This window comes from Lampetra planeri, unplaced genomic scaffold, assembly GCF_965212315.1.
Source record: "Lampetra planeri unplaced genomic scaffold, kcLamPlan1.2.h2 scaffold_309, whole genome shotgun sequence".
In the NCBI taxonomy this organism is placed as follows: Eukaryota; Metazoa; Chordata; class Hyperoartia; order Petromyzontiformes; family Petromyzontidae; genus Lampetra; species Lampetra planeri.
Window position 1 is genome coordinate 37,191 of NW_027615133.1, and position 27,497 is coordinate 64,687.

Here is a 27,497-nt window from a genome sequence, read left to right on the forward strand (position 1 = left end):
ACTGTACTAGCGCCTCCAGGCATTATACTGACCACTTGCTTGCTATGCTAGGCCAAGAGCTGATCGTCAATTGTAGATAGTGCCTTAAAACAGCCTGTGTGTTGCATTGGGGGTGATTTTTTTATTTCTCGTTAATGTTTGAGTGTTCTTGTCTATGTAATACGTGAATATCATGTGTGACTGTATATATATGCAATATCCCCAAACCTTTATGAACATTTTGCTTTTAGAGGCTAACTCCTCTGCCTGATGACAACCGCTTGAGTTGCGATCGAAACGTCGTGATATTTTTATTCACTTTATTTATATTGTTATATCTACGTGACTTTACCGAAAGAACCAAAGAATATGAATTCCTGCAGTCACGAAAGTTTTAAGTAAAAAAATCACATGTGACTATATATATACATTTCTATGCTTCTATGCTGACATACAATGTGTGGATATTACTGTTTTCTGTCTGCAGCTGCCAGTTCCTCTGCCACTTTGCTGTACAGAATTGGTCAGATGGAGCGAAGACAATCAGCAGGAGAGAAACCATTCAAGTGCACTGTGTGTGTGAAGGTCTTTGCACAATCATCAAATCTTAAAAGACACCAGAGAATACACACAGGAGAAACACCCTTCAAGTGCACTGTGTGTGGGAAGGCATTTGCAATGTCATCACATCTTATAATACACCAGAGAAGTCACACAGGAGAAACACCCTTCATGTGCACTGTGTGTGAGAAGGCCTTTACACAGTCATCAAATCTTAAAAGACACCAGAGAATACACACAGGAGAAACACCCTTCAAGTGCACTGTGTGTGGGAAGGCATTTGCACATTCACCAAATCTTAAAACTCACCAGAGAATACACACAGGAGAAACACCCTTCAAGTGCACTGTGTGTGGGAATGTGTTTGCACGTGCATCGCATCTTAAAACACACCAGAGAATACACACAGGAGAAAGACCCTTCAAGTGCACTGTGTGTGGGAAGGCGTTTGCATATTCATCACATCTTAAAACACACCAGAGAATACACACAGGAGAAACGCCCTTCAAGTGCACTGTGTGTGGGAAGGCGTTTGCACGTTCATCACATCTTAAAACACACCAGAGAATACACACAGGAGAAACGCCCTTCAAGTGCACTGTGTGTGGGAAGGCGTTTGCACGTTCATCATATCTTAAAACACACCAGAGAATACACACAGGAGAAACACCCTTCAATTGCACTGTATGTGGGAAGGTGTTTGCATGTTCATCACATCTTAAAATACACCAGAGAATACACACAGGAGAAAGACCCTTCAAGTGCACTGTGTGTAGGAAGGCGTTTGCAGATTTATCACATCTTAAAACACACCAGAGAATACACACAGGAGAAATGCCCTTCAAGTGCACTGTGTGTGAGAAGGCGTTTGCACTTTCATCACATTTTTATAGACACCAGACAATACACACAGGAGAAACGCCCTTCAAGTGCACTGTGTGTGGGAAGGCGTTTGCACGTTCATCATATCTTAAAATACACCAGAGAACACACACAGGCGAAACGCCCTTCAAGTGCACTGTGTGTGGGAAGGCGTTTGCACGTTCATCATATCTTAAAATGCACCAGAGAACACACACAGGAGAGAAACCATTCAAGTGCACTGCATGTGAGAAGGAATTTTCATGGTCATCATGTCTTAAAAAACACCAGCAAACACACACAGGAGAAGAACCCTTAAAGTGCACTGTGTGTGGGAAGGCATTTGCAGAGTCATCACATCTTAAAATACACCAGAGAATACACACAGGAGAAACACCCTTCAAGTGCACTGTGTGTGGGAAGGTGTTTGCACGTTCATCACATCTTAAAATACACCAGAGAATACACACAGGAGAAAGACCCTTCAAGTGCCTTGTGTGTGGGAAGGCATTTGCACATTCACCACTTCTTAAAATACACCAAAGAATACACACAGGAGAAACACCCTTCAAGTGCACTATGTGTGGGAAGGTGTTTGCACGTTCATCACATCTTAAAACACACCATAGAACACACACAGGAGAAAGACCCTTCAAATGCACTGTGTGTAGGAAGGCATTTGCACATTCATCACATCTTAAAAGACACCAGAGAATACACACAGGAGAAACGCCCTTCAAGTGCACTTTGTGTGGGAAGGCGTTTGCACGTTCATCAAATCTTAATATACACCAGCGAATACACACAGGAGAGAAGCCATTCAAGTGCACTGCATGTGAGAAGGAATTTTCACGGTTATCGTATCTTATAAAACACCAGCAAACACACACAGGAGAAGAACCCTTCAAGTGCACTGTGTATGGGAAGGGTTTTCGACAGTTAGGGGATCGAAACAAGCATCAAACCATTAATCAGGAAATTAATCTGAAATCGGCTTGTGGAAGTCAAAGTGTTGCAATGAGTTCATCCCTCATGAAACAAGAATCAGAAAAACATTTGAGATACGAAACGTGGCCAGGAGTGAAGGTGAAATGTCAAGAAGTGAAAATGAAATTTGAATTGGCGAAGGTGAAAAGTGAAGTAACGGTCAAGAGTGAAGAAGTGTTAGTAAAATGTGAGGATGAAGATTCAACTCCAAAATCCGACCTTCACGTCGATCGAGGCAGCTTTAAGCTGGAGGAGACTGTGGACTCTGAGGCAGAGCGAGGCAACTCCCAGCAATTTGTGGATGTGGAGGTGTGGGTGGATTTTTTAGGCAATACTGAGTCAAATGGAGACCAAGTAGATGTTTATCATTGAGCTTAGGATAAAAAAAGTTCCATTTCATTCATGGGCCTTTCGCATGATAAAGTTTTTTTTAGTTAGATCGCATAAATATATAAATTTGTCGTTAAAACCCACAACGAACTGTGAACCTCTTTAAACAAATATCAACCGTGCTATCACTTGGTTTCTCTCATTCTACGAATGCATGCAGGTGTAGGCATCCATTCAGAGAACAGAGTACAGTAAATCTGCTGTAATGTGATGCAGTATATTTTAATGCAATAGTGCAATTTTGGCAATGTGTCTCTTGATAATTTAGTGATAATTTTTAACACGTATGATCTGATTTAGAGCATATACAGCAAAAGCTGTTATCCACCATCTATGGGGAATCGAGGATGCCAGTTCATCAAATTTACCGGTTATCTGAAAGGTATACTTAATGTTTTAGCAAATTATTTCAAGTGTAGTGACAGAACGGTCACTACTGTGTTGGCCTGTACGAAGGCTGGGGGCCCCAAGGGGGTGCCTGGCGGATCACGTGGTGGAGGGATCCGGACCTTCCCAGAGGTGGGGGAAGTGAGGCGTGTCCTGGGAAGGGAGGCGTGGCCTGAAGAGAGCCAGCCACGCCGGGGCGGAGCCAGCCACGCCAAACCAGATATAAGCGTGATGTGAACGCAGAGCGAGGCGGTTGTACTGTACTCCAAGGTGAAGACATTTTCGGTCGTCAAGTCCCGAGTCGTCGTCCTGGGCCAGGCAGGCCGTTGCCTGCCTGGTCCAGTCTGTGTCGTGTTCCAGAGTGTTAGTGAGTTGAGGAAGGTGGTCACCACCTCATGTACAGTGTTATATTACTTACCGTTTAATAAATAGTGTTGCCTCCAAGCTGCGTGTGTGTGCACCTAATTCGAACCTACTACATTTGGTGTCAGAAGTGGGGTAAAATAAATATTGCTAGGTGTTATCCTAGGGAAGTAAAATGGGCACATGAAAAACAAATATACAACTCACCTGGACGCCTTCGTACAACGGGGACGGTGTGACGACCATCCTTCGGACAGCCCCGGGGATGGCAGCCCCGGTGACAGAGAGAGAGAGATGGCGCTGCACGCGGAGCGGCGGGACTGGCATCGCACTGCTGCTTCGCCGCCATCGGGAACGGAGCGACGGAGCCGCCGGGAGAGGACACCATCGTCGCTGCGGGGGCTGGCGGGGGAGGCCCGGGCGTGCGGGCCACGCAGTGGGCCCGCCGTTTCGGCGGCTGGTCGGGGTGTGGTTCCCGCCAAAACGCCGCTCCCGCCAACTCGAGGGCTGGTCGGGTCGCGGTTCCCGCCAAAACGCAGCTCCCGCCAACTCGGCGGCTGCTCGGGTTGCGGTTCCCGCCAAAACGCCGCTCCCGCCAACTCGAGGGCTGGTCGGGTCGCGGTTCCCGCCAAAACGCAGCTCCCGCCAACTCGGCGGCTGCTCGGGTTGCGGTTCCCGCCAAAACGCCGCTCCTGCTGCCGAAATGCCGCTCCCGCCGACATCAACACCTGCAGAGGGGGAGTTCCAGTCTTCTGCTCAAGCGCGAGAGGTGGATGGGTTCGCAAGAGCAGGCCGTGTTCACCATGAAAGATTCTTCGGGCCGTCCCAGTGCTCCACCTTGCCGCCCTTCGCTATTCACAGTCGCCAGGCGAGTCGTGACATGACAAGCACACGGCCCCAATAAAAATAATAATATCTTCACCCATCTTGCGTGTGCCGGGTTGCGATCGCGTGTGTTTTTTTTAACTCGCTGGTTTGCGGAGCGTGTTCGTCCGGTTGTGTGCGTGATAAAGTGACGCGGCGACCATGCGGGTTTCTGCTTGTAACAGTGTTGTTAAATACGGCGTCGAGATCGGTATCTTCTGGGTGTAGTTAATGATTAATTCGTTGTTGGTGTCCCAAGCTCCGTTGATATGCTGTAGGTTGCCGTGTTAACGACTCGTGTTGTTACATCGTTTTGTTGCGAAATCGCCATTGTTATTGTGTATACTGTATGGAGTTCGCTCGTGATTGTCACTTGTAACTGTCAGAAACTTTGATCGTCATTGTTGCCAATGTACAGACCGTATGGAGCTTTGCTTGAAATTGTTAACAGTGTAGGGACTGTTGGGTACTTGCTTGTGATTATTTACTATGTACGGATTGTCTGGAGTATTGATTGTGTGTGTTGCCATGTGGGGACTGGATGGAGCATTGCGCCAAATGATTGACTGTACGAACTTCGTATACTGCATATACTGTATTAATCAATTCGGCGATTTTTGACGTTTGTGTCTAGTTTTTTTTTTGCTCTCAAAATTCGAATGCCCTGAGTCCCATGGTTAATGTTGAAGGGGATTTTGAAATGACAGGTTCGGTTTGTTTCAAACTCACTGGTTGGTTCCTGTCCGTTGTTGCACAGATGATGTCTTTTGTGCGGGAATGCTCCTTGTGTTCTATATGGATCGGGGGTGCGTTTCCGTTAATTGCCGTCAAATTGCGTTGCTCTCTCCACTCGGTTGGTACAGCTGCATGCTGCAATGCGAGTCTCGGAGATGATGTGTACGGATACGGGATGTGAGGTGTATTGTTGTGACCATTGAATATTCGGTATCGTCACAAATTGTGCGTACCTGTTCGGCATTGGATCAGTTCTGTGGGGGATCATAATTCAAATTGTATGTGTTGTGATGGTGTTAAATTGCGATGGTGACATGCTGCCAGGGATTTGGAATTGTGCTGCTGGCTGTCACCTATCTTGGGGCGCAGGTCCTGACCAGGATGGCCCAGTGAGTGTTGCGTGTCTAACATGAACGTTGTGGTCCCGTCATGCTATGGCTGACGGCTTGACCTGACAGCCCAGAGATTGAAACACTCCGTGGTATGTCTAGCCTAGTGGGCTGTGTGCTCACATGGCTCGGAGAGTGTGGTCCCGTCATGCTGTGTCTGACGGCTTGACCTGACAGCCCGGAGATTGAAACACTCCGTGGTATGTCTAGCCTAGTGGGCTGTGCGCTCACAGGGCCCGGAGAGTGTGGTCCCGTCATGCTGTGTCTGACGGCTTGACCTGACAGCCCGGAGATTGAGACACTCCGTGGCTTGTCTAACCTAGTGGGCTGTGCGCTCACATGGCTCGGAGAGTGTGGTCCCGTCATGCTGTGTCTGACGGCTTGACCTGACAGCCCGGAGATCGAGACACTCTGTGGTATGTCTAGCCTAGTGGGCTGTGCGCTCACAGGGCTCGGAGAGTGTGGTCCCGTCATGCAATGGCTGACGGCTTGACCTGACAGCCCGGAGATCGAGACACTCCGTGGCTTGTCTAGCCTAGTGGGCTGTGCGCTCACATGGCTCGGAGAGTGTGGTCCCGTCATGCTATGGCTGACAGCTTGACCTGACGGCTCGGAGGTTGAGACCCTCCGAGGCGCGTTGAAACAGTGGGCTGGAGATTCGTAAGGTTCAGGTGGAGTTGTCCTGTTACGTTGAGACTGTATCCCTCAGTTAGGGTGCATGTTGTGCAGTGAGTGAACGATGGGTCGTCTCAGCTTGGTCGGTACAGCTATATGCTGCGATGCGAGTCTTGGAGAGAGACTGGGTCATCTCAGCTCGGTCGGTACAGCTATATGCTGCGATGCGAGTCTTGGAGAGAGACTGGGTCGTCTCAGCTCGGTCGGTACAGCTATATGCTGCGATGCGAGTCTTGGAGAGAGACTGGGTTAAAATCCCACCGATATGGCCGACGCGTGCTGCTGGTTGTGACGCCGCGTCGGAAAGGCGGTGGGGTGGTAACATGGAAATTCCCCCCCCGATATGGCCCGACGTGTGCTACTGGTTGTGACGCCGCGTCGGAAAGGCGGTGGGGTGGTAACATGGAAATTCCCCCCCCCGATATGGCCGATGCGTGCTACTGGTTGTGACGCCACGTCGGAAAGGCGGGGGGGGTGCTAACGGGTGACTGTCATTGCATGCGTGATTCTAACGGGGGGGGGGGGCTGTGCTGGAGCGTAAGTGGGTTAGCCAGTTTTCATGTATATTTGTTGTTAATTCCCCGTTTTCTATGCGGTTCCCTCTTACCCTCGTCGATTCTGTATATATTACGTGATTGTATTTCTTATCGGTCGCCGGTCATTTATTGATGTTGCTGGTTCGGAGGCACACCTTTTCGATGTTTCACAGTTGTGTTACAGCCGGGGACGGCTGTGTGTTTATACAGGGGGGGGGGGTGATGTAGTGACAGAACGGTCACTACTGTGTTGGCCTGTACGAAGGCTGGGGGCCCCAAGGGGGTGCCTGGCGGGTCACGTGGTGGAGGGATCCGGACCTTCCCAGAGGTGGGGGAAGTGAGGCGGGTGGGAAATCTAGGCGAGGCCGGAGGCTCTGCACGGTACTAGGCCTCGACACCCCACACGTGTCAGGCGAGGACTTTGAGCTATAAACTCGATATACCCAGCGTTGCCCGGGGGAAAAATACATTTAAAATACAACTGTGTAATTAAGTTTAAACCCGACCGCGCCAAGAAGAATCGATTCTCTGGTGAGCGTGAGTGGTGAGGGTGTGTGGTGAGGGTGAGTGGGGAGGGTGAGTGCTGAGGGTGTGGTGAGAGTGAGTGGTGAGGGTGAGTGGTGAGGGTGAGTGGTGAGGGTGAGTGTTGATGTTGAGGGTGAGTGGTGAGGGTGAGTGGCGGTTGTGAGTGGTGAGCCTGAGTGGTGAATGGTGAGGGTGAGCAGTGAGGGTGAGTGGTGATTGGTGAGGATGAGTGGTGAGTAGTCAGGGTGAGGGTGAGCGGTGAGGGTGAGTGTTGAGGGTGAGTGGTGAGTGGTTAGGGTGAGTAGTGAGCGTGAGTGGTGAGCGTGACTGGTGAGTGGTGAGGGTAAGTGGTGAGGGTGAATGGTGAGTAGTGAGGGTAAGTGGTGAGTGGTGTGATTGGTGAGGATGAGTGGTGAGGGTGAGCATAAGTGATGAGGGTGAGCAGTGAGGGTGTGATTGGTGAGGATGAGTGGTGAGTGGTCAGGGTGAGTGGTGAGGGTGAGTGGTGAGGGTGAGTGGCAGTTGTGAGTTGTGATGGGTGAGTGGTGAGCGGTGAGGGGTGAGTGGTGAGCATGAATGGTGAGGGTGAGTGCTGAGTGGGGAGAGTGGTTAGTTTTGAGGGTGAGTGGTGAGGGTGAGTAGTGAGGGTGAGTGGTGAGTGGTGAGCGTGACTGTTGAATGGTGAGGGAGAGTGGTGAGGGTGAATGGTGAGGGTGAGTGGTGAGTAGTGAGTGGTGAGGGTGAGTGGTAAGTGGTGAGGGTGAGTGGTGATTGGTGAGGGTGTGATTGGTGAGGATGAGTGGTGAGTAGTGAGGGTCAGTAGTGAGTGGTGAGCGGTGAGTGGTGATTGTTGAGGGTGTGATTGGTGAGGATGAGTGGTGAGTAGTGAGGGTGAGTGTTGAGGGTGAGTGGTGAGGGTGAGTGGCGGTTGTGAGTGGTGATTAGAGAGGGGTGAGTGGTGATCGTGAGTGGTGAGGGTAAGCAGTGAGGGTAAGGGTGTGATTGGTGAGGATGAGTGGTGAGCGGTGAAGGTGAGTGGTTGTTGTAAGGGTGAGTGGTGAGGGTGAGTGGCAGTTGTGAGCGGTGAGTGCTGAGTAGTGAGCGTGAGTGGTGAGGGTGAGTGGCAGTTGTGAGTTGTGATGGGTGAGTGGTGAGCGGTGAGGGGTGAGTGGTGAGCATGAGTGGTAAGGGTGAGTGCTGAGTGGTGAGAGAGTGGTTAGTTTTGAGGGTGAATGGTGAGGTTGAGTGGTGAGGGTTAGTGGAGAGTGGTGAGTGGTGATTGGTCAGTGGTGATTGGTCAAGATGAATGGTGAGTAGTGAGGTTGAGTGGTGAGGGTGAGTGGTGGTTGTGACGGTGAGTGGTGAGGGTGAGTGGAGATGGTGAGGGTGAGTGGTGAGTAGTAAGGGTGAGTGGGGTGGATGAGTGGTGATTAGTGAGGGGTGATTAGTGAGGGGTGATTAGTGAGGGGTGAGTGGTGAGGGTGAAAATAAGTGATGAGGGTGAGCAGTGAGGGTATGATTGGTGAGGGTGAGTGGTAAGTGGTGAGGGTGAGTGGTGATTGGTGAGGGTGTGATTGGTGAGGATGAGTGGTGAGTAGTGAGGGTCAGTAGTGAGTGGTGAGCGGTGAGTGGTGATTGTTGAGGGTGTGATTGGTGAGGATGAGTGGTGAGTAGTGAGGGTGAGTGTTGAGGGTGAGTGGTGAGGGTGAGTGGCGGTTGTGAGTGGTGATTAGAGAGGGGTGAGTGGTGATCGTGAGTGGTGAGGGTAAGCAGTGAGGGTAAGGGTGTGATTGGTGAGGATGAGTGGTGAGCGGTGAAGGTGAGTGGTTGTTGTAAGGGTGAGTGGTGAGGGTGAGTGGCAGTTGTGAGCGGTGAGTGCTGAGTAGTGAGCGTGAGTGGTGAGGGTGAGTGGCAGTTGTGAGTTGTGATGGGTGAGTGGTGAGCGGTGAGGGGTGAGTGGTGAGCATGAGTGGTAAGGGTGAGTGCTGAGTGGTGAGAGAGTGGTTAGTTTTGAGGGTGAATGGTGAGGTTGAGTGGTGAGGGTTAGTGGAGAGTGGTGAGTGGTGATTGGTCAGTGGTGATTGGTCAAGATGAATGGTGAGTAGTGAGGTTGAGTGGTGAGGGTGAGTGGTGGTTGTGACGGTGAGTGGTGAGGGTGAGTGGAGATGGTGAGGGTGAGTGGTGAGTAGTAAGGGTGAGTGGGGTGGATGAGTGGTGATTAGTGAGGGGTGATTAGTGAGGGGTGAGTGGTGAGGGTGAAAATAAGTGATGAGGGTGAGCAGTGAGGGTATGATTGGTGAGGATGAGTGGTGAGTGGTCAGGGTGAGTGGTGAGCGGTGAGTGGTGAGGGTGAGTGCTGAGTGGTGAGAGAGTGGTTAGTTTTGAGGGTGAATGGTGAGGTTGAGTGGTGAGGGTTAGTGGAGAGTGGTGAGTGGTGATTGGTCAGTGGTGATTGGTCAAGATGAATGGTGAGTAGTGAGGTTGAGTGGTGAGGGTGAGTGGTGGTTGTGACGGTGAGTGGTGAGGGTGAGTGGAGATGGTGAGGGTGAGTGGTGAGTAGTAAGGGTGAGTGGGGTGGATGAGTGGTGATTAGTGAGGGGTGATTAGTGAGGGGTGATTAGTGAGGGGTGAGTGGTGAGGGTGAAAATAAGTGATGAGGGTGAGCAGTGAGGGTATGATTGGTGAGGGTGAGTGGTAAGTGGTGAGGGTGAGTGGTGATTGGTGAGGGTGTGATTGGTGAGGATGAGTGGTGAGTAGTGAGGGTCAGTAGTGAGTGGTGAGCGGTGAGTGGTGATTGTTGAGGGTGTGATTGGTGAGGATGAGTGGTGAGTAGTGAGGGTGAGTGTTGAGGGTGAGTGGTGAGGGTGAGTGGCGGTTGTGAGTGGTGATTAGAGAGGGGTGAGTGGTGATCGTGAGTGGTGAGGGTAAGCAGTGAGGGTAAGGGTGTGATTGGTGAGGATGAGTGGTGAGCGGTGAAGGTGAGTGGTTGTTGTAAGGGTGAGTGGTGAGGGTGAGTGGCAGTTGTGAGCGGTGAGTGCTGAGTAGTGAGCGTGAGTGGTGAGGGTGAGTGGCAGTTGTGAGTTGTGATGGGTGAGTGGTGAGCGGTGAGGGGTGAGTGGTGAGCATGAGTGGTAAGGGTGAGTGCTGAGTGGTGAGAGAGTGGTTAGTTTTGAGGGTGAATGGTGAGGTTGAGTGGTGAGGGTTAGTGGAGAGTGGTGAGTGGTGATTGGTCAGTGGTGATTGGTCAAGATGAATGGTGAGTAGTGAGGTTGAGTGGTGAGGGTGAGTGGTGGTTGTGACGGTGAGTGGTGAGGGTGAGTGGAGATGGTGAGGGTGAGTGGTGAGTAGTAAGGGTGAGTGGGGTGGATGAGTGGTGATTAGTGAGGGGTGATTAGTGAGGGGTGATTAGTGAGGGGTGAGTGGTGAGGGTGAAAATAAGTGATGAGGGTGAGCAGTGAGGGTATGATTGGTGAGGGTGAGTGGTAAGTGGTGAGGGTGAGTGGTGATTGGTGAGGGTGTGATTGGTGAGGATGAGTGGTGAGTAGTGAGGGTCAGTAGTGAGTGGTGAGCGGTGAGTGGTGATTGTTGAGGGTGTGATTGGTGAGGATGAGTGGTGAGTAGTGAGGGTGAGTGTTGAGGGTGAGTGGTGAGGGTGAGTGGCGGTTGTGAGTGGTGATTAGAGAGGGGTGAGTGGTGATCGTGAGTGGTGAGGGTAAGCAGTGAGGGTAAGGGTGTGATTGGTGAGGATGAGTGGTGAGCGGTGAAGGTGAGTGGTTGTTGTAAGGGTGAGTGGTGAGGGTGAGTGGCAGTTGTGAGCGGTGAGTGCTGAGTGGTGAGCGTGAGTGGTGAGGGTGAGTGGCAGTTGTGAGTTGTGATGGGTGAGTGGTGAGCGGTGAGGGGTGAGTGGTGAGCATGAGTGGTGAGGGTGAGTGCTGAGTGGTGAGAGAGTGGTTAGTTTTGAGGGTGAGTGGTGAGGTTGAGTGGTGAGGGTTAGTGGAGAGTGGTGAGTGGTGATTGGTCAGTGGTGATTGGTCAAGATGAATGGTGAGTAGTGAGGTTGAGTGGTGAGGGTGAGTGGTGGTTGTGACGGTGAGTGGTGAGGGTGAGTGGAGATGGTGAGGGTGAGTGGTGAGTAGTAAGGGTGAGTGGGGTGGATGAGTGGTGATTAGTGAGGGGTGATTAGTGAGGGGTGAGTGGTGAGGGTGAAAATAAGTGATGAGGGTGAGCAGTGAGGGTATGATTGGTGAGGATGAGTGGTGAGTGGTCAGGGTGAGTGGTGAGCGGTGAGTGGTGAGGGTGAGTGGCAGTTGTGAGTTGTGAGTGGTGAGGGTGAGTAGTGAGTGGTTATGGTGAGTAGTGAGCGTGAGTGGTGAGCGTGACTGGTGAATGGTGAGGGAGAGTGGTGAGGGTGAATGGTGAGGGTGAGTAGTGAGTGGTGAGGGTGAGTGGTGAGGGTGAGCAGTGAGTGGTGATTGGTGAGGATGAGTGGTGAGTGGTCAGGGTGATGGTGAGTGGTGAGCGTGAGTGTTGAGGGTGAGTGGTGAGTGGTTAGGGTGAGTAGTGAGCGTGAGTGGTGAGTGTGACTGGTGAGTGGTGAGGGAGAGTGGTGAGGCAGAATGGTGAGGGAGAGTGCTGAGTGGGGAGAGTGGTTAGTTTTGAGGGTGAATGATGAGGGTGAGTGGTGAGGGTGAGTAGTGAGGGTGAGTGGTTAGGGTGAGTGGTGAGCGTGACTGTTGAATGGTGAGGGAGAGTGGTGAGGGTGAATGGTGAGGGTGAGTGGTGATTGGTGAGGGTGTGATTGGTGAGGATGAGTGGTGAGTAGTGAGGGTGAGTGGGGAGGGTGAGTGGCGGTTGTGAGTGGTGATTAGTGAGGGGTGAGTGGTGAGGTTGAGTGGTGAGGTTGAGTGGTGAGGGTGAGCAGTGAGGGTGATTGGTGAGGGTGTGATTGGTGAGGATGAGTGGTGAGTAGTGAGGGTCAGTAGTGAGTGGTGAGCGGTGAGTGGTGATTGTTGAGGGTGTGATTGGTGAGGATGAGTGGTGAGTAGTGAGGGTGAGTCGTGAGGGTGAGTGTTGAGGGTGAGTGGTGAGGGTGAGTGGCGGTTGTGAGTGGTGATTAGAGAGGGGTGAGTGGTGATCGTGAGTGGTGAGGGTAAGCAGTGAGGATAACGGTGTGATTGGTGAGGATGAGTGGTGAGTGGTGAGCGGTGAAGGTGAGTGGTTGTTGTAAGGGTGAGTGGTGAGGGTGAGTGGCAGTTGTGAGCGGTGAGTGCTGAGTGGTGAGCGTGAGTGGTGAGGGTGAGTGGCAGTTGTGAGTTGTGATGGGTGAGTGGTGAGCGGTGAGGGGTGAGTGGTGAGCATGAGTGGTGAGGGTGAGTGGTGAGAGAGTGGTTAGTTTTGAGGGTGAGTGGTGAGGATGAGTGGTGAGGGTTAGTGGAGAGTGGTGAGTGGTGATTGGTCAGTGGTGATTGGTCAAGATGAATGGTGAGTAGTGAGGGTGAGGTTGAGTGGTGAGGGTGAGTGGTGGTTGTGACGGTGAGTGGTGAGGGTGAGTGGAGAGGGTGAGTGGTGAGTAGTAAGGGTGAGTGGGGTGGATGAGTGGTGATTAGTGAGGGGTGAGTGGTGAAGGTGAGAATAAGTGATGAGGGTGAGCAGTGAGGGTATGATTGGTGAGGATGAGTGGTGAGTGGTCAGGGTGAGGGTGAGTGGCAGTTGTGAGTTGTGATGGGTGAGTGGTGAGGGTGAGTAGTGAGTGGTGAGTGGTTATGGTGAGTAGTGAGCGTGAGTGGTGAGCGTGACTGGTGAATGGTGAGGGAGAGTGGTGAGGGTGAATGGTGAGGGTGAGTGGTGAGGGTGAGTAGTGAGTGGTGAGGGTGAGTGGTGAGGGTGAGCAGTGAGTGGTGATTGGTGAGGATGAGTGGTGAGTGGTCAGGGTGATGGTGAGTGGTGAGCGGTGAGTGTGAGTGTTGAGGGTGAGTGGTGAGTGGTTAGGGTGAGTAGTGAGCGTGAGTGGTGAGTGTGACTGGTGAGTGGTGAGGGAGAGTGGTGAGGGAGAATGGTGAGGGAGAGTGCTGAGTGGGGAGAGTGGTTAGTTTTGAGGGTGAATGATGAGGGTGAGTGGTGAGGGTGAGTAGTGAGGGTGAGTGGTGAGTGGTGAGCGTGACTGTTGAATGGTGAGGGAGAGTGGTGAGGGTGAATGGTGAGGGTGAGTGGTGAGGGTAAGTGGTGAGGGTGAGTGGTGATTGGTGAGGGTGTGATTGGTGAGGATGAGTGGTGAGTAGTGAGGGTGAGTGGGGAGGGTGAGTGGCGGTTGTGAGTGGTGATTAGTGAGGGGTGAGTGGTGAGGTTGAGTGGTGAGGGTGAGCAGTGAGGGTGATTGGTGAGGGTGTGATTGGTGAGGATGAGTGGTGAGTAGTGAGGGTCAGTAGTGAGTGGTGAGCGGTGAGTGGTGATTGTTGAGGGTGTGATTGGTGAGGATGAGTGGTGAGTAGTGAGGGTGAGTCGTGAGGGTGAGTGTTGAGGGTGAGTGGTGAGGGTGAGTGGCGGTTGTGAGTGGTGATTAGAGAGGGGTGAGTGGTGATCGTGAGTGGTGAGGGTAAGCAGTGAGGGTAAGGGTGTGATTGGTGAGGATGAGTGGTGAAGGTGAGTGGTTGTTGTAAGGGTGAGTGGTGAGGGTGAGTGGCAGTTGTGAGCGGTGAGTGCTGAGTGGTGAGCGTGAGTGGTGAGGGTGAGTGGCAGTTGTGAGTTGTGATGGGTGAGTGGTGAGCGGTGAGGGGTGAGTGGTGAGCATGAGTGGTGAGGGTGAGTGCTGAGTGGTGAGAGAGTGGTTAGTTTTGAGGGTGAGTGGTGAGGTTGAGTGGTGAGGGTTAGTGGAGAGTGGTGAGTGGTGATTGGTCAGTGGTGATTGGTCAAGATGAATGGTGAGTAGTGAGGGTGAGGTTGAGTGGTGAGGGTGAGTGGTGGTTGTGACGGTGAGTGGTGAGGATGAGTGGTGAGGGTGAGTGGAGATGATGAGGGTGAGTGGGGTGGGTGAGTGGTGATTAGTGAGGGGTGAGTGGTGAGGGTGAGCATAAGTGATGAGGGTGAGCATAAGTGATGAGGGTGAGCAGTGAGGGTGTGATTGGTGAGGATGAGTGGTGAGTAGTCAGGGTGAGTGGTGAGCGGTGAGGGTGAGTGGTGAGGGTGAGTGGCAGTTGTGAGTTGTGATGGGTGAGTGGTGAGCGGTGAGGGGTGAGTGGTGAGCATGAGTGGTGAGTGCTGAGTGGTGAGAGTGGTTAGTTTTGAGGGTGAATGATGGAGGGTGAGTGGTGAGGGTGAGTGGTGAGTGGTTATGGTGAGTAGTGAGCGTGAGTGGTGAGCGTGACTGGTGAATGGTGAGGGAGAGTGGTGAGGGTGAATGGTGAGGGTGAGTGGTGAGGGTGAGTAGTGAGTGGTGAGCGGTGAGTGGTGATTGTTGAGGGTGTGATTGGTGAGGATGAGTGGTGAGTAGTGAGGGTGAGTCGTGAGGGTGAGTGTTGAGGGTGAGTGGTGAGGGTGAGTGGCGGTTGTGAGTGGTGATTAGAGAGGGGTGAGTGGTGATCGTGAGTGGTGAGGGTAAGCAGTGAGGGTAAGGGTGTGATTGGTGAGGATGAGTGGTGAAGGTGAGTGGTTGTTGTAAGGGTGAGTGGTGAGGGTGAGTGGCAGTTGTGAGCGGTGAGTGCTGAGTGGTGAGCGTGAGTGGTGAGGGTGAGTGGCAGTTGTGAGTTGTGATGGGTGAGTGGTGAGGGGTGAGTGGTGAGCATGAGTGGTGAGGGTGAGTGCTGAGTGGTGAGAGAGTGGTTAGTTTTGAGGGTGAGTGGTGAGGTTGAGTGGTGAGGGTTAGTGGAGAGTGGTGAGTGGTGATTGGTCAGTGGTGATTGGTCAAGATGAATGGTGAGTAGTGAGGGTGAGGTTGAGTGGTGAGGGTGAGTGGTGGTTGTGACGGTGAGTGGTGAGGATGAGTGGTGAGGGTGAGTGGAGATGGTGAGGGTGAGTGGGGTGGGTGAGTGGTGATTAGTGAGGGGTGAGTGGTGAGGGTGAGCATAAGTGATGAGGGTGAGCATAAGTGATGAGGGTGAGCAGTGAGGGTGTGATTGGTGAGGATGAGTGGTGAGTAGTCAGGGTGAGTGGTGAGCGGTGAGGGTGAGTGGTGAGGGTGAGTGGCAGTTGTGAGTTGTGATGGGTGAGTGGTGAGCGGTGAGGGGTGAGTGGTGAGCATGAGTGGTGAGTGCTGAGTGGTGAGAGTGGTTAGTTTTGAGGGTGAATGATGGAGGGTGAGTGGTGAGGGTGAGTGGTGAGTGGTTATGGTGAGTAGTGAGCGTGAGTGGTGAGCGTGACTGGTGAATGGTGAGGGAGAGTGGTGAGGGTGAATGGTGAGGGTGAGTGGTGAGGGTGAGTAGTGAGGGTGAGTGGTGAGGGTGAGCATGAGTGGTGAGTGGTGAGGGTGAGCAGTGAGTGGTGATTGGTGAGGATGAGTGGCGAGTGGTCAGGGTGATGGTGAGTGGTGAGCGGTGAGGGTGAGTGTTGAGGGTGAGTGGTGAGTGGTTAGGGTGAGTAGTGAGCGTGAGTGGTGAGCGTGACTGGTGAGTGGTGAGGGAGAGTGGTGAGGGAGAATGGTGAGGGAGAGTGCTAAGTGGGGAGAGTGGTTAGTTTTGAGGGTGAATGATGAGGGTGAGTGGTGAGGGTGAGTAGTAAGGGTGAGTGGTGAGTGGTTAGGGTGAGTGGTGAGCGTGACTGTTGAATGGTGAGGGAGAGTGGTGAGGGTGAATGGTGAGGGTGAGTAGTGAGTGGTGAGGGTAAGTGGTGAGGGTGAGTGGTGATTGGTGAGGGTATGATTGGTGAGGATGAGTGGTGAGTGGGGAGGGTGAGTGGCGGTTGTGAGTGGTGATTAGTGAGGGGTGAGTGGTGAGGGTGAGCAGTGAGGGTGATTGGTGAGGGTGTGATTGGTGAGGATGAGTGGTGAGTAGTGAGGGTCAGTAGTGAGTGGTGAGCGGTTAGTGGTGATTGTTGAGGGTGTGATTGGTGAGGATGAGTGGTGAGTAGTGAGGGTGAGTCGTGAGGGTGAGTGTTGAGGGTGAGTGGTGAGGGTGAGTGGCGGTTGTGAGTGGTGATTAGAGAGGGGTGAGTGGTGATCGTGAGTGGTGAGGGTAAGCAGTGAGGGTAAGGGTGTGATTGGTGAGGATGAGTGGTCAGGGTGAGTGGTGAGCGGTGAAGGTGAGTGGTTGTTGTAAGGGTGAGTGGTGAGGGTGAGTGGCAGTTGTGAGCGGTGAGTGCTGAGTGGTGAGCGTGAGTGGTGAGGGTGAGTGGCAGTTGTGAGTTGTGATGGGTGAGTGGTGAGCGGTGAGGGGTGAGTGGTGAGCATGAGTGGTGAGGGTGAGTGCTGAGTGGTGAGAGAGTGGTTAGTTTTGAGGGTGAGTGGTGAGGTTGAGTGGTGAGGGTTAGTGGAGAGTGGTGAGTGGTGATTGGTCAGTGGTGATTGGTCAAGATGAATGGTGAGTAGTGAGGGTGAGGTTGAGTGGTGAGGGTGAGTGGTGGTTGTGACGGTGAGTGGTGAGGGTGAGTGGAGATGGTGAGGGTGAGTGGTGAGTAGTAAGGGTGAGTGGGGTGGGTGAGTGGTGATTAGTGAGGGGTGAGTGGTGAGGGTGAGCATAAGTGATGAGGGTGAGCAGTGAGGGTGTGATTGGTGAGGATGAGTGGTGAGTGGTCAGGGTGAGTGGTGAGCGGTGAGGGTGAGTGGTGAGGGTGAGTGGCAGTTGTGAGTTGTGATGGGTGAGTGGTGAGCGGTGAGGGGTGTGTGGTGAGCATGAGTGGTGAGTGCTGAGTGGTGAGAGTGGTTAGTTTTGAGGGTGAATGATGGAGGGTGAGTGGTGAGGGTGAGTAGAGAGGGTGAGTGGTTATGGTGAGTAGTGAGCGTGAGTGGTGAGCGTGACTGGTGAATGGTGAGGGAGAGTGGTGAGGGTGAATGTTGAGGGTGAGTGGTGAGGGTGAGTAGTGAGTGGTGAGGGTGAGTGGTGAGGGTGAGCGTGAGTGGTGAGTGGTGAGGGTGAGTGGTGAGGGTGAGCAGTGAGTGGTGATTGGTGAGGATGAGTGGTGAGTGGTCAGGGTGATGGTGAGTGGTGAGCGGTGAGGGTGAGTGTTGAGGGTGAGTGGTGAGTGGTTAGGGTGAGTAGTGAGCGTGAGTGGTGAGCGTGAGTGGTGAGCGTGACTGGTGAGTGGTGAGGGAGAGTGGTGAGGGAGAATGGTGAGGGAGAGTGCTGAGTGGGGAGAGTGGTTAGTTTTGAGGGTGAATGATGAGGGTGAGTGGTGAGGGTGAGTGGTGAGGGTGAGTAGTAAGGGTGAGTGGTGAGTGGTTAGGGTGAGTGGTGAGCGTGACTGTTGAATGGTGAGGGAGAGTGGTGAGGGTGAATGGTGAGGGTGAGTAGTGAGTGGTGAGGGTAAGTGGTGAGGGTGAGTGGTGATTGGTGAGGGTGTGATTGGTGAGGATGAGTGGTGAGTAGTGAGGGTGAGTGGGGAGGGTGAGTGGCGGTTGTGAGTGGTGATTAGTGAGGGGTGAGTGGTGAGGTTGAGTGGTGAGGGTGAGCAGTGAGGGTGATTGGTGAGGGTGTGATTGGTGAGGATGAGTGGTGAGTAGTGAGGGTCAGTAGTGAGTGGTGAGCGGTGAGTGGTGATTGTTGAGGGTGTGATTGGTGAGGATGAGTGGTGAGTAGTGAGGGTGAGTCGTGAGGGTGAGTGGTGAGGGTGAGTGGCGGTTGTGAGTGGTGATTAGAGAGGGGTGAGTGGTGATCGTGAGTGGTGAGGGTAAGCAGTGAGGGTAAGGGTGTGATTGGTGAGGATGAGTGGTGAGTGGTCAGGGTGAGTGGTGAGCGGTGAAGGTGAGTGGTTGTTGTAAGGGTGAGTGGTGAGGGTGAGTGGCAGTTGTGAGCGGTGAGTGCTGAGTGGTGAGCGTGAGTGGTGAGGGTGAGTGGCAGTTGTGAGTTGTGATGGGTGAGTGCTGAGTGGTGAGAGAGTGGTTAGTTTTGAGGGTGAGTGGTGAGGTTGAGTGGTGAGGGTTAGTGGAGAGTGGTGAGTGGTGATTGGTCAGTGGTGATTGGTCAAGATGAATGGTGAGTAGTGAGGGTGAGGTTGAGTGGTGAGGGTGAGTGGTGGTTGTGACGGTGAGTGGTGAGGGTGAGTGGAGATGGTGAGGGTGAGTGGTGAGTAGTAAGGGTGAGTGGGGTGGGTGAGTGGTGATTAGTGAGGGTGAGCATAAGTGATGAGGGTGAGCAGTGAGGGTGTGATTGGTGAGGATGAGTGGTGAGTGGTCAGGGTGAGTGGTGAGCGGTGAGGGTGAGTGGTGAGGGTGAGTGGCAGTTGTGAGTTGTGATGGGTGAGTGGTGAGCGGTGAGGGGTGTGTGGTGAGCATGAGTGGTGAGTGCTGAGTGGTGAGAGTGGTTAGTTTTGAGGGTGAATGATGGAGGGTGAGTGGTGAGGGTGAGTAGTGAGGGTGAGTGGTTATGGTGAGTAGTGAGCGTGAGTGGTGAGCGTGACTGGTGAATGGTGAGGGTGAGTGGTGAGGGTGAGTAGTGAGTGGTGAGGGTGAGTGGTGATTGGTGAGGATGAGTGGTGAGTGGTCAGGGTGATGGTGAGTGGTGAGCGGTGAGGGGTGTGTGGTGAGCATGAGTGGTGAGTGCTGAGTGGTGAGAGTGGTTAGTTTTGAGGGTGAATGATGGAGGGTGAGTGGTGAGGGTGAGTAGTGAGGGTGAGTGGTTATGGTGAGTAGTGAGCGTGACTGGTGAATGGTGAGGGAGAGTGGTGAGGGAGAATGGTGAGGGAGAGTGGTGAGTGCTGAGTGGTGAGAGTGGTTAGTTTTGAGGGTGAATGATGGAGGGTGAGTGGTGAGGGTGAGTAGTGAGGGTGAGTGGTTATGGTGAGTAGTGAGCGTGACTGGTGAATGGTGAGGGAGAGTGGTGAGGGAGAATGGTGAGGGAGAGTGGTGAGGGTGAGTGGTGAGGGTGAGTAGTGAGTGGTGAGGGTGAGTGGTAAGTGGTGAGGGTGAGTGGTGAGCGGTGAAGGTGAGTGGTTGTTGTAAGGGTGAGTGGTGAGGGTGAGTGGCAGTTGTGAGCGGTGAGTGCTGAGTGGTGAGCGTGAGTGGTGAGGGTGAGTGGCAGTTGTGAGTTGTGATGGGTGAGTGGTGAGCGGTGAGGGGTGAGTGGTGAGCATGAGTGGTGAGGGTGAGTGCTGAGTGGTGAGAGAGTGGTTAGTTTTGAGGGTGAGTGGTGAGGTTGAGTGGTGAGGGTTAGTGGAGAGTGGTGAGTGGTGATTGGTCAGTGGTGATTGGTCAAGATGAATGGTGAGTAGTGAGGGTGAGGTTGAGTGGTGAGGGTGAGTGGTGGTTGTGACGGTGAGTGGTGAGGGTGAGTGGAGATGGTGAGGGTGAGTGGTGAGTAGTAAGGGTGAGTGGGGTGGGTGAGTGGTGATTAGTGAGGGTGAGCATAAGTGATGAGGGTGAGCAGTGAGGGTGTGATTGGTGAGGATGAGTGGTGAGTGGTCAGGGTGAGTGGTGAGCGGTGAGGGTGAGTGGTGAGGGTGAGTGGCAGTTGTGAGTTGTGATGGGTGAGCGGTGAGGGGTGTGTGGTGAGCATGAGTGGTGAGTGCTGAGTGGTGAGAGTGGTTAGTTTTGAGGGTGAATGATGGAGGGTGAGTGGTGAGGGTGAGTAGTGAGGGTGAGTGGTTATGGTGAGTAGTGAGCGTGAGTGGTGAGCGTGACTGGTGAATGGTGAGGGAGAGTGGTGAGGGTGAATGGTGAGGGTGAGTGGTGAGGGTGAGTAGTGAGTGGTGAGGGTGAGTGGTGAGGGTGAGCGTGAGCGTGAGTGGTGAGGGTGAGTGGTGAGGGTGAGCAGTGAGTGGTGATTGGTGAGGATGAGTGGTGAGTGGTCAGGGTGATGGTGAGTGGTGAGCGGTGAGGGGTGTGTGGTGAGCATGAGTGGTGAGTGCTGAGTGGTGAGAGTGGTTAGTTTTGAGGGTGAATGATGGAGGGTGAGTGGTGAGGGTGAGTAGTGAGGGTGAGTGGTGAGTGGTTATGGTGAGTAGTGAGCGTGACTGGTGAATGGTGAGGGAGAGTGGTGAGGGAGAATGGTGAGGGAGAATGGTGAGGGAGAGTGGTGAGGGTGAGTGGTGAGGGTGAGTAGTGAGTGGTGAGGGTGAGTGGTGATTGGTGAGGGTTTGATTGGTGAGGATGAGTGTTGAGTGTGAGTGGGGAGGGTGCGTGGCGGTTGTGAGTGGTGATTAGTGAGGTTGAGTGGTGAGGGTGAGTGTTGAGGGTGAGCAGTGAGGGTGTGATTGGTGAGGATGAGTGGTGAGGGTGAGTAGTGATGGTGAGTGGTGAGGGTGAGTGGTGATTGTTGAGGGTGTGATTGGTGAGGATGAGTGGTGAGTAGTGAGGGTGAGTGGTTAGGATTTGTGGTGATGGTGAGTGTTGATGTTGAGGGTGAGTGGTGAGGGTGAGTGGTGAATAGTAAGGGTGAGTGTCTCAACACCCAACGACCCACTTCGCCCAAGACCACAACAACAAGCATTACCTCACTTCACCCCACTGTACTGTGCTTTCCTACATAGCAACAGAGGCGGGGGATGCGTGGCGCGCTAACTCAAGCCCTACACTTAGGATGATGATGGCTCCGATGATGTTGATGCTTATGAGGATAGTGGTGTCACACACAGTGTACACACACGCAATAATGCTCACGTTCTTGTTGTAGCTGATCTTACCCACCCAAGGGATACCTGTGCAACAGAGGAAGACATTTAAAAGGAATCTAAATAAACTTAAACTCTAATCCCACTCCTCACGGTGCTCGCCCTCTCACTTTACCACTCCACGTGACGTCATCATCGCGAGACGCCAAGGGGTGTGTACCTCGCTAGTAACGTCATGTCACCAGTAAAATGAATAAAAATCAAGCAAAGCCACGCGCAATCACTCCCCATAAGGGCCTGCTTAATAAATGGCATATAAGCATTAAATCTGCCGCGAGTTCATTGTGTCCGGTTCAGTAGCCATGCCCAATCACTCAATGTCAGGGCTTGGTTCATTAACATAATTTATTCAGTGGGAAGGGGTAAACTCGCTAGTGACGTCATGTCATCTCCCCCGCCGCGCGATTTCGCGTTGCTCGCCACTCAACCGAGATCCGAGGTGAGAAGTTCACGTCGTGATGGTGGTCGTGGTTTTTGGTGGTGGTTGTTTTTGTTTATTTAGGTGCAGCCTCGCTTCTTCTATTGTTCTCCTCAGGTTATCAATTGAGTGTAGCAGCGAGTGTGGAATCGATGTCCAGGGTGGAACGTTACAAAGTGTGGCCTAGCCATGCTGGCCTTGCCTCCTGCCATCGCCTGATTGTATTTGCTTTAAGTTTTGTTTATTTGTATTTGTCCTCACCTGGCTGACTACTTAAAAAAAATGTTTTATATTTCTCATTTTGAGATATATATATCTTTCAGGAGCGACCTGCCGACAACGAAGTGGCTTGTGTGGACATTTACAGCAGCCAAATACTCTAAACTCATGTTTCTAAAATTGGAGGGGAAAAGCGGATTTCAAATCCACGCAGAAAGAGAGACACGCAAACTTCAAATAAACACGCGTCAGCGTCGGGATCCAACCCACGACCTCCTGTATACCGCGCGATGTCGTGAAAATTTCGCCAGCGTGGTGCACACTCGAGTGCTTTATCACATCGAGTCTCTTTACTTCAGTTCAGGAGCGTCCTGCCGAGTTGGTTTGGCAGTCTCGGGGGGAGGGGCGATGCTTATTCGCGTATTCCCGATTGAGTAAACTGGAGGCATTTGTTCAGCATTGCAATATTTGGACGATACCAGTCCAGAAGTTTATTTCAGAGTCAGAAAAAGTTTATTTCCCAAGTGAAGTCCATTGAACTAAGAAGCTTATTTTCAAGGGCGACTCAGCCGGCAGACATCAAAGTATTTAATAATTAAGCTCAATCACTAGCCCACTCATCCGTCCACTCACTCATCTCTTTATACACCCTCCCACTCTATAACTCGCTCGCTCACTCACTCATCCATCCACTCTCCCACTCACTCATCCATTCACTCGCCCACACAAGAACAGTCACCTAATCACACTCCCTTACTCGACCTTCCTCGCACTCACCCACCCACTAACTCGCAATCAGAAGTGAATTTCACGAGTAACACCTATTGAGCTTAGACGCTAATTTTGTAAGGGCGACTTGGCGGGCAGACATCAACGCATTCCAAAATTACAGGTTTACAAAACCAACTTAATAGCAGTTCTGTTGTAAAATTACATTCCCACTCAAACTTGAGTGAGTATTAGTCAGTTTAAACGAGGTTATAAATGGCAGAATTGAGATGCCAAAAGACGATACGTGGTTCCAAACTTTTGGGCAGTGAAATCTGGGAAACTTAACAGACAATCAGTCATGCAGGAACCCCTAGACTAGCACACAGACCCACAGACTCACATAGACAATCAGATGCACGTCGCAGATTTTTCAGATTGTCCAATGGTTTAATAGCAAGTCAAATAAAGAGCAAATCTATGGAAATAATAGCCTTGTAAATAAAAAAATATCATGTGGTTGATACAGATTGATGTTTGTGTTAAATTATACCACAAGAATGTGTGGTTAATGCAGACTTAATGCTACCTTGCAATAGGAATCTCTTTGCAAATTGAACTATGTACTTTATTCATTTCTATTTATTTTTCGTGAATTGCTTACCTTTCATCTATTTTGCACTCCTATCGTTTTTTGTATGTTAGTTGAGCTCCTTTCACACCGTACATAGCCAAATATGTTTCTTTTTGTAACTTTCTGAGCCGCCTCGACTGGATATATCTGTGACATTCCTCCAGAAGACAGATTCTGATTTTAAAGATTCTGATCTTAACATCTGTCTTATTGCCGAAAAGCCTTTTCTTCTTTCATAAAAATAGTTGTATCATCATACATTTAAACCATGACGCCAGTACACAATGGCCTACTCATGAAAAATAACGCGAGAAAAATGTACTTTAACATCTTTATGGAAGCATATGGTGCATGGTGGTGTGTATAATATGCCTGTAATATTTATAATACAATTATAATTTACATTTGTAAAGTGCTGCATTTCATCCGTGGATCCCACCAATCTATGCCGTGTATCAAAAGTACGAAATATACACATCCTGCAGGGTAAACAGCCAGAACTCAAGCTTCATTTACCCATTAACTCAATCACTCACTCACTCACTGGAAGACCCACTCACTGCCTACTCAGTCAACTACTCACCCATTCTGTGACCAATCACTCACCCGCTCAAGTAAACGGCAAAACTAGGGGGGATGAAGACCAGTTTACAGAGGTGAGTTTTAAAGATGGACTTAAATATATCTCTGATTGTTTTACGAACCAGAGTGGCCGCTACATTTTACCAGAGTGGTGAACCCGGAATATTGTGATTGCTGACATTTGCAATGCGTGGGCAAAACCTTCTCTGGAACTGGGAGAGGAGGCAGTTTGACCGGTAGCTTCTGCAGTCGGTCGGTGCGGGTTCCCTTGCACACATACTGGTAGAGCTCACTTCGTGTGCAAATGGCGGCTGTTGTTGCGTGCGGTAATGTAACCTATAGCGTGCTGCGCTATGAACTAGGCAACACGAGTTCGATTCCCACTCACCGCCACCAACACCAGTGACTATCTGAACCAGACTTGGGCCTCCCTAGATCGACTCAGCCTCAAATGAGTGCCTGGTGCAGTGTGTAAACATCGCCACTGGGGAAACAAAAGCGGTCGGGTGTGGTGCTGGCCATACACCCACTCCTGAACTTATTGTTAAGGCTATATTGGGGGTCTTTGTTGTGGGTAACTGTGTGCGCACATTGGAATATGCTCATGTGTGTTGATGCATTTTATTTGACTGCAAGTGTAAGTTAACACTGAACCTTGTTTTTTATTTGCATTTTTAGCTTCTATAAGTATTGCTGGTTTTGTAGAGCGTGTTTTGGGAGTGTGTTAACGTTCTGGATAGCTAACACATGGGTTTGTGTATTTTAATGTGTGTGTTTGTGTATATGTATTTGTTGCTTTTTCTATGCCTTAAATATTCCAGGAAGTAACCACACTGTCAGTGGTTGGCTGGTGCACCATCTGGTGACAAAGTGTGAACCCTGAATATTGTGATTGGTGACATTTGCACAGCTTGGGCAACCCACAGTCTAAGAGCAGTTTTAGTGCCGGGCATAATGGACTTCAAAAGAAACGTCCTGAGGGAGGGTGGTGATATTACACAGGTTGCAATACAGAACATTATTACAACATTGACTAAACGATGATCTCTGCTGGATTGGACGAAGAGCTAACGTTTGACCACATTGATTTCCAGATAATGAATATTCAGCTTGCCAGACCTGCAGAGAAGAAGCTTGCAAAGCCCAATTGTAGTTTCAGTCCAGGACAGTTCTGTGCAAATGTCATACAGTAGACCCTTGAATGTCATGGGTTTATTTTTTGCGGTTTAGACCTATCTCGGGCAACCTCTTTGCATACCAATTTACATATTATTGGGTCTTCCGGTAAAGTCACGTAGATAGGTTCAAAGAAAATAACAATAAATAACAATTTACTCTTTCCTGGGAAGACTTCTGGGAAGGAGGGCGGGGTGGATGAGGAATGCGAGGAAATCGGTGGCACCTCAACCTTTGCCATGCAAGCATTTAGTCTTAACAGACTGTTAGGGAAAGTAGCACCTTTGAAGGTTGGCACGGCACACAAAGGGGTAGGTTACCAGAACCATTTCCGGCCGCCTTTGTCTCCCCAGTGGCGATGTTTACACAACACACCAGGTACTTATTTGAGGCTGAGTCGACCTGGGAAGGCCCAGGGCCAATTCAGGTAATCGTCATGGTTTTGGGCATTAGTGGAAATTGTACTCGGGTCGCTGGGTTCATAGCGCAGCACGCTAACCGAAGTACTACCACTCTCCACTCGCGCACACACATCGTCATCATTGTTAGCAGAGTAGTCAGTAATTAGAATCCTATTTATTCTCATGGAATGTTTTTTTTCTATAGAGTTTATCTTTGTTTATTTCAATTGTTTTGTTTTAGTCTAGTTGGCATGCTGTACAGTACTTATTTCAATTGTGATGTGTATTTTTGGTTGCCGTTTATCTAACCCCTTGGTTTCGGTAAGGCTTAAGTATTGAATATGACTGTTTTGACTTTCTTGGCACGTTTTTTGATGTTGTCAAGGCCTAAGTACCATGAAGAGGCTTCGGCTTTGGGTTGTTCCTTGTTTTCGATATCCCTGCCCCTCTGCTCACATTCGTTATGGATTTTTATTATTTTGGGCAGACCCGGCAAATGCTGTGTGACAAGGATTCGGAGCCGTTTCCTGTTCAAGTTGGCGTGTGACAGGAATTCCCTCTGGCCACATACATTACGGTATGTCCCCGGGTAGCGGAAGACCCGACTTACGGAAATCCAACCTCATGGACATGCTCCCATAAATCATGTAAAAAAAATCAAAATGCGGGGATTTTTGCTTTAGTTACTTAAGCGCAAATAGTCCAGCGCGGTGAGGTTGTGGATGAATACCGCGGAGCAAGGCATAAGGCAGGCAGCATCTTCCCCAAGGCGGTGGTGTATAGTCGCTTTGTACCCTCAGTCATGCTGTTACATTGTTACCGTGCGTATACTATATCTGTCACATCGTCTCGTAACTTTCAGTGTAATATCACCCTTAATTGCATTGCAATAATGACTGGAAAAGATTAAGGTCAATGGAATTGTTTTGTAGCATTGCCTAATTATTTTTCTTTTGTAGCATTCCGTAATTTTGGTTTTCTGTGCTTAGAACTATCTTGTTTTTCCCATGTTTTTCTTTATGGTTTTGATTTGAAGTTTATTTCATAAGTTATTTACGTTATGTACTTTATTTAACACAATTACACTTCGATTGCTTATGGTTTCAGCCAACAGCACTCGGAGAGGTCTCGGCCTAGTCTATGCCTGGTAAATGAATATTCGGAAGTGACTGTTTTCTCTTAACAATTAATATTAGAATGTCTCATGGTGTTCATAAATATTTGGATAAGTTTTTCTTGCATTAGTTTAATTATGGGTAGTGTTAGGGTAGATATTCGATGAAATGAAAGAATCATCGGAAGTGCAGAACGTATGTACAGCAATACGATACAGGTCGCGACAGAAAATGAACTATAGCGCGATACAGTACGAGTAATTGGGTAGGGGCTGGACAACTCTTTCCGGCTATGGGATTTCGTCTTGATTTTGGGGGAAAATTGTTCAGTTTCCGGCATGGGAAATTCGGGTTACGGATCGTTCTCGGGAACCTAACCCTTCCATGACCCGTGGACTGTGTACATTAAGATAGCATCTTCAATATACACATAGTTTTGATAACCTCACAATGGCCCTACAAAATGCATTTGGTACAGTTACAATGAGAGGCTAATCGATGGCTGGTGAAAGTTAAGAGATTGTTTCCTGCTGGTCAACCATGTTATGTATGCTGATGATCTGGTATTGGCTACTCAATGCGATGGAGTTAGGGACTCTTGTTCTGTACCTGAAAAATTTCATTATAAGGAGGAGCCTTACATATGTTCCAAAAAATACAGCACCTGCCTGGGTATTTCATGTCATCCAACATTCCGCCTGCTCGCCTCTTAATGAGTAATCAGGCAGTTCTACAGGTGGTGGAGGAGCTCCCATATTTGGTTAATGTGTTCACGACCAGCTCTGGTTTGGCAGATAAAGTCTCAATTCAAGTTAGTCAAGCAGCATTCTTTAATGTCTAACATGGTGAGGAAGCTGCTTCGACCGTTGCTCCATACAAATCACTGAATCTTCTTGCCCACCGCTATGACCCCTTTCTCTGTGGATGTGAAATATGGACTCCTTTAAAGAACCATTTGTGTTGGCTTATACAATTAAGGTTGGCCTGCCTATGATTCATCCTCTATTGTACCAGATTTGATGGTTTTCGAAGCTTACAAATCCCTGAGATATCCGTACAAAATATAATCAGTGAGCCTCTTTGGCAGGCGAAGCTGCAATCGTTGGTCATGAATCCCGCATGCTCAGAAACTGCGTGCTCAAGCAGCGTAAGTTAGTTCAGATGCGAGGGACTAAACGGGTAGGGAATGGGCTCGAGAAGAGATTGTAAGACGTGGAGGTGATCGGATTTGCCCATGACTGGT

At 50.6% G+C, this 27,497-nt stretch overlaps 2 protein-coding genes across 5 annotated transcripts in view; both read left to right on the forward strand.

Moving 5' to 3' along the window:
- Positions 1 to 466: 466 nt before the first annotated feature.
- The window catches only part of LOC144740821 (uncharacterized), a 35,491-nt gene continuing 8,460 nt past the window's right edge, over positions 467 to 27,497 (forward strand). For 2 of the 4 annotated variants that reach the window (XM_078623545.1, XM_078623544.1), the window contains exons 1-2: positions 467 to 554; positions 25,627 to 25,716. The gene's annotated coding sequence lies outside the window, so the exon portion shown is untranslated. Of the gene's footprint in view, positions 555 to 16,763; positions 21,441 to 25,626; positions 25,717 to 27,497 lie in introns of those variants that run through there. The other 2 variants (XM_078623546.1, XM_078623547.1) reach the window with 2 other exon arrangements.
- On the forward strand, positions 508 to 3,606 carry LOC144740819 (uncharacterized). The gene has a single exon (XM_078623542.1). It carries the CDS (start codon positions 508 to 510, stop codon positions 2,758 to 2,760), a length of 2,253 nt encoding a protein of 750 aa, XP_078479668.1. The 3' UTR covers positions 2,761 to 3,606.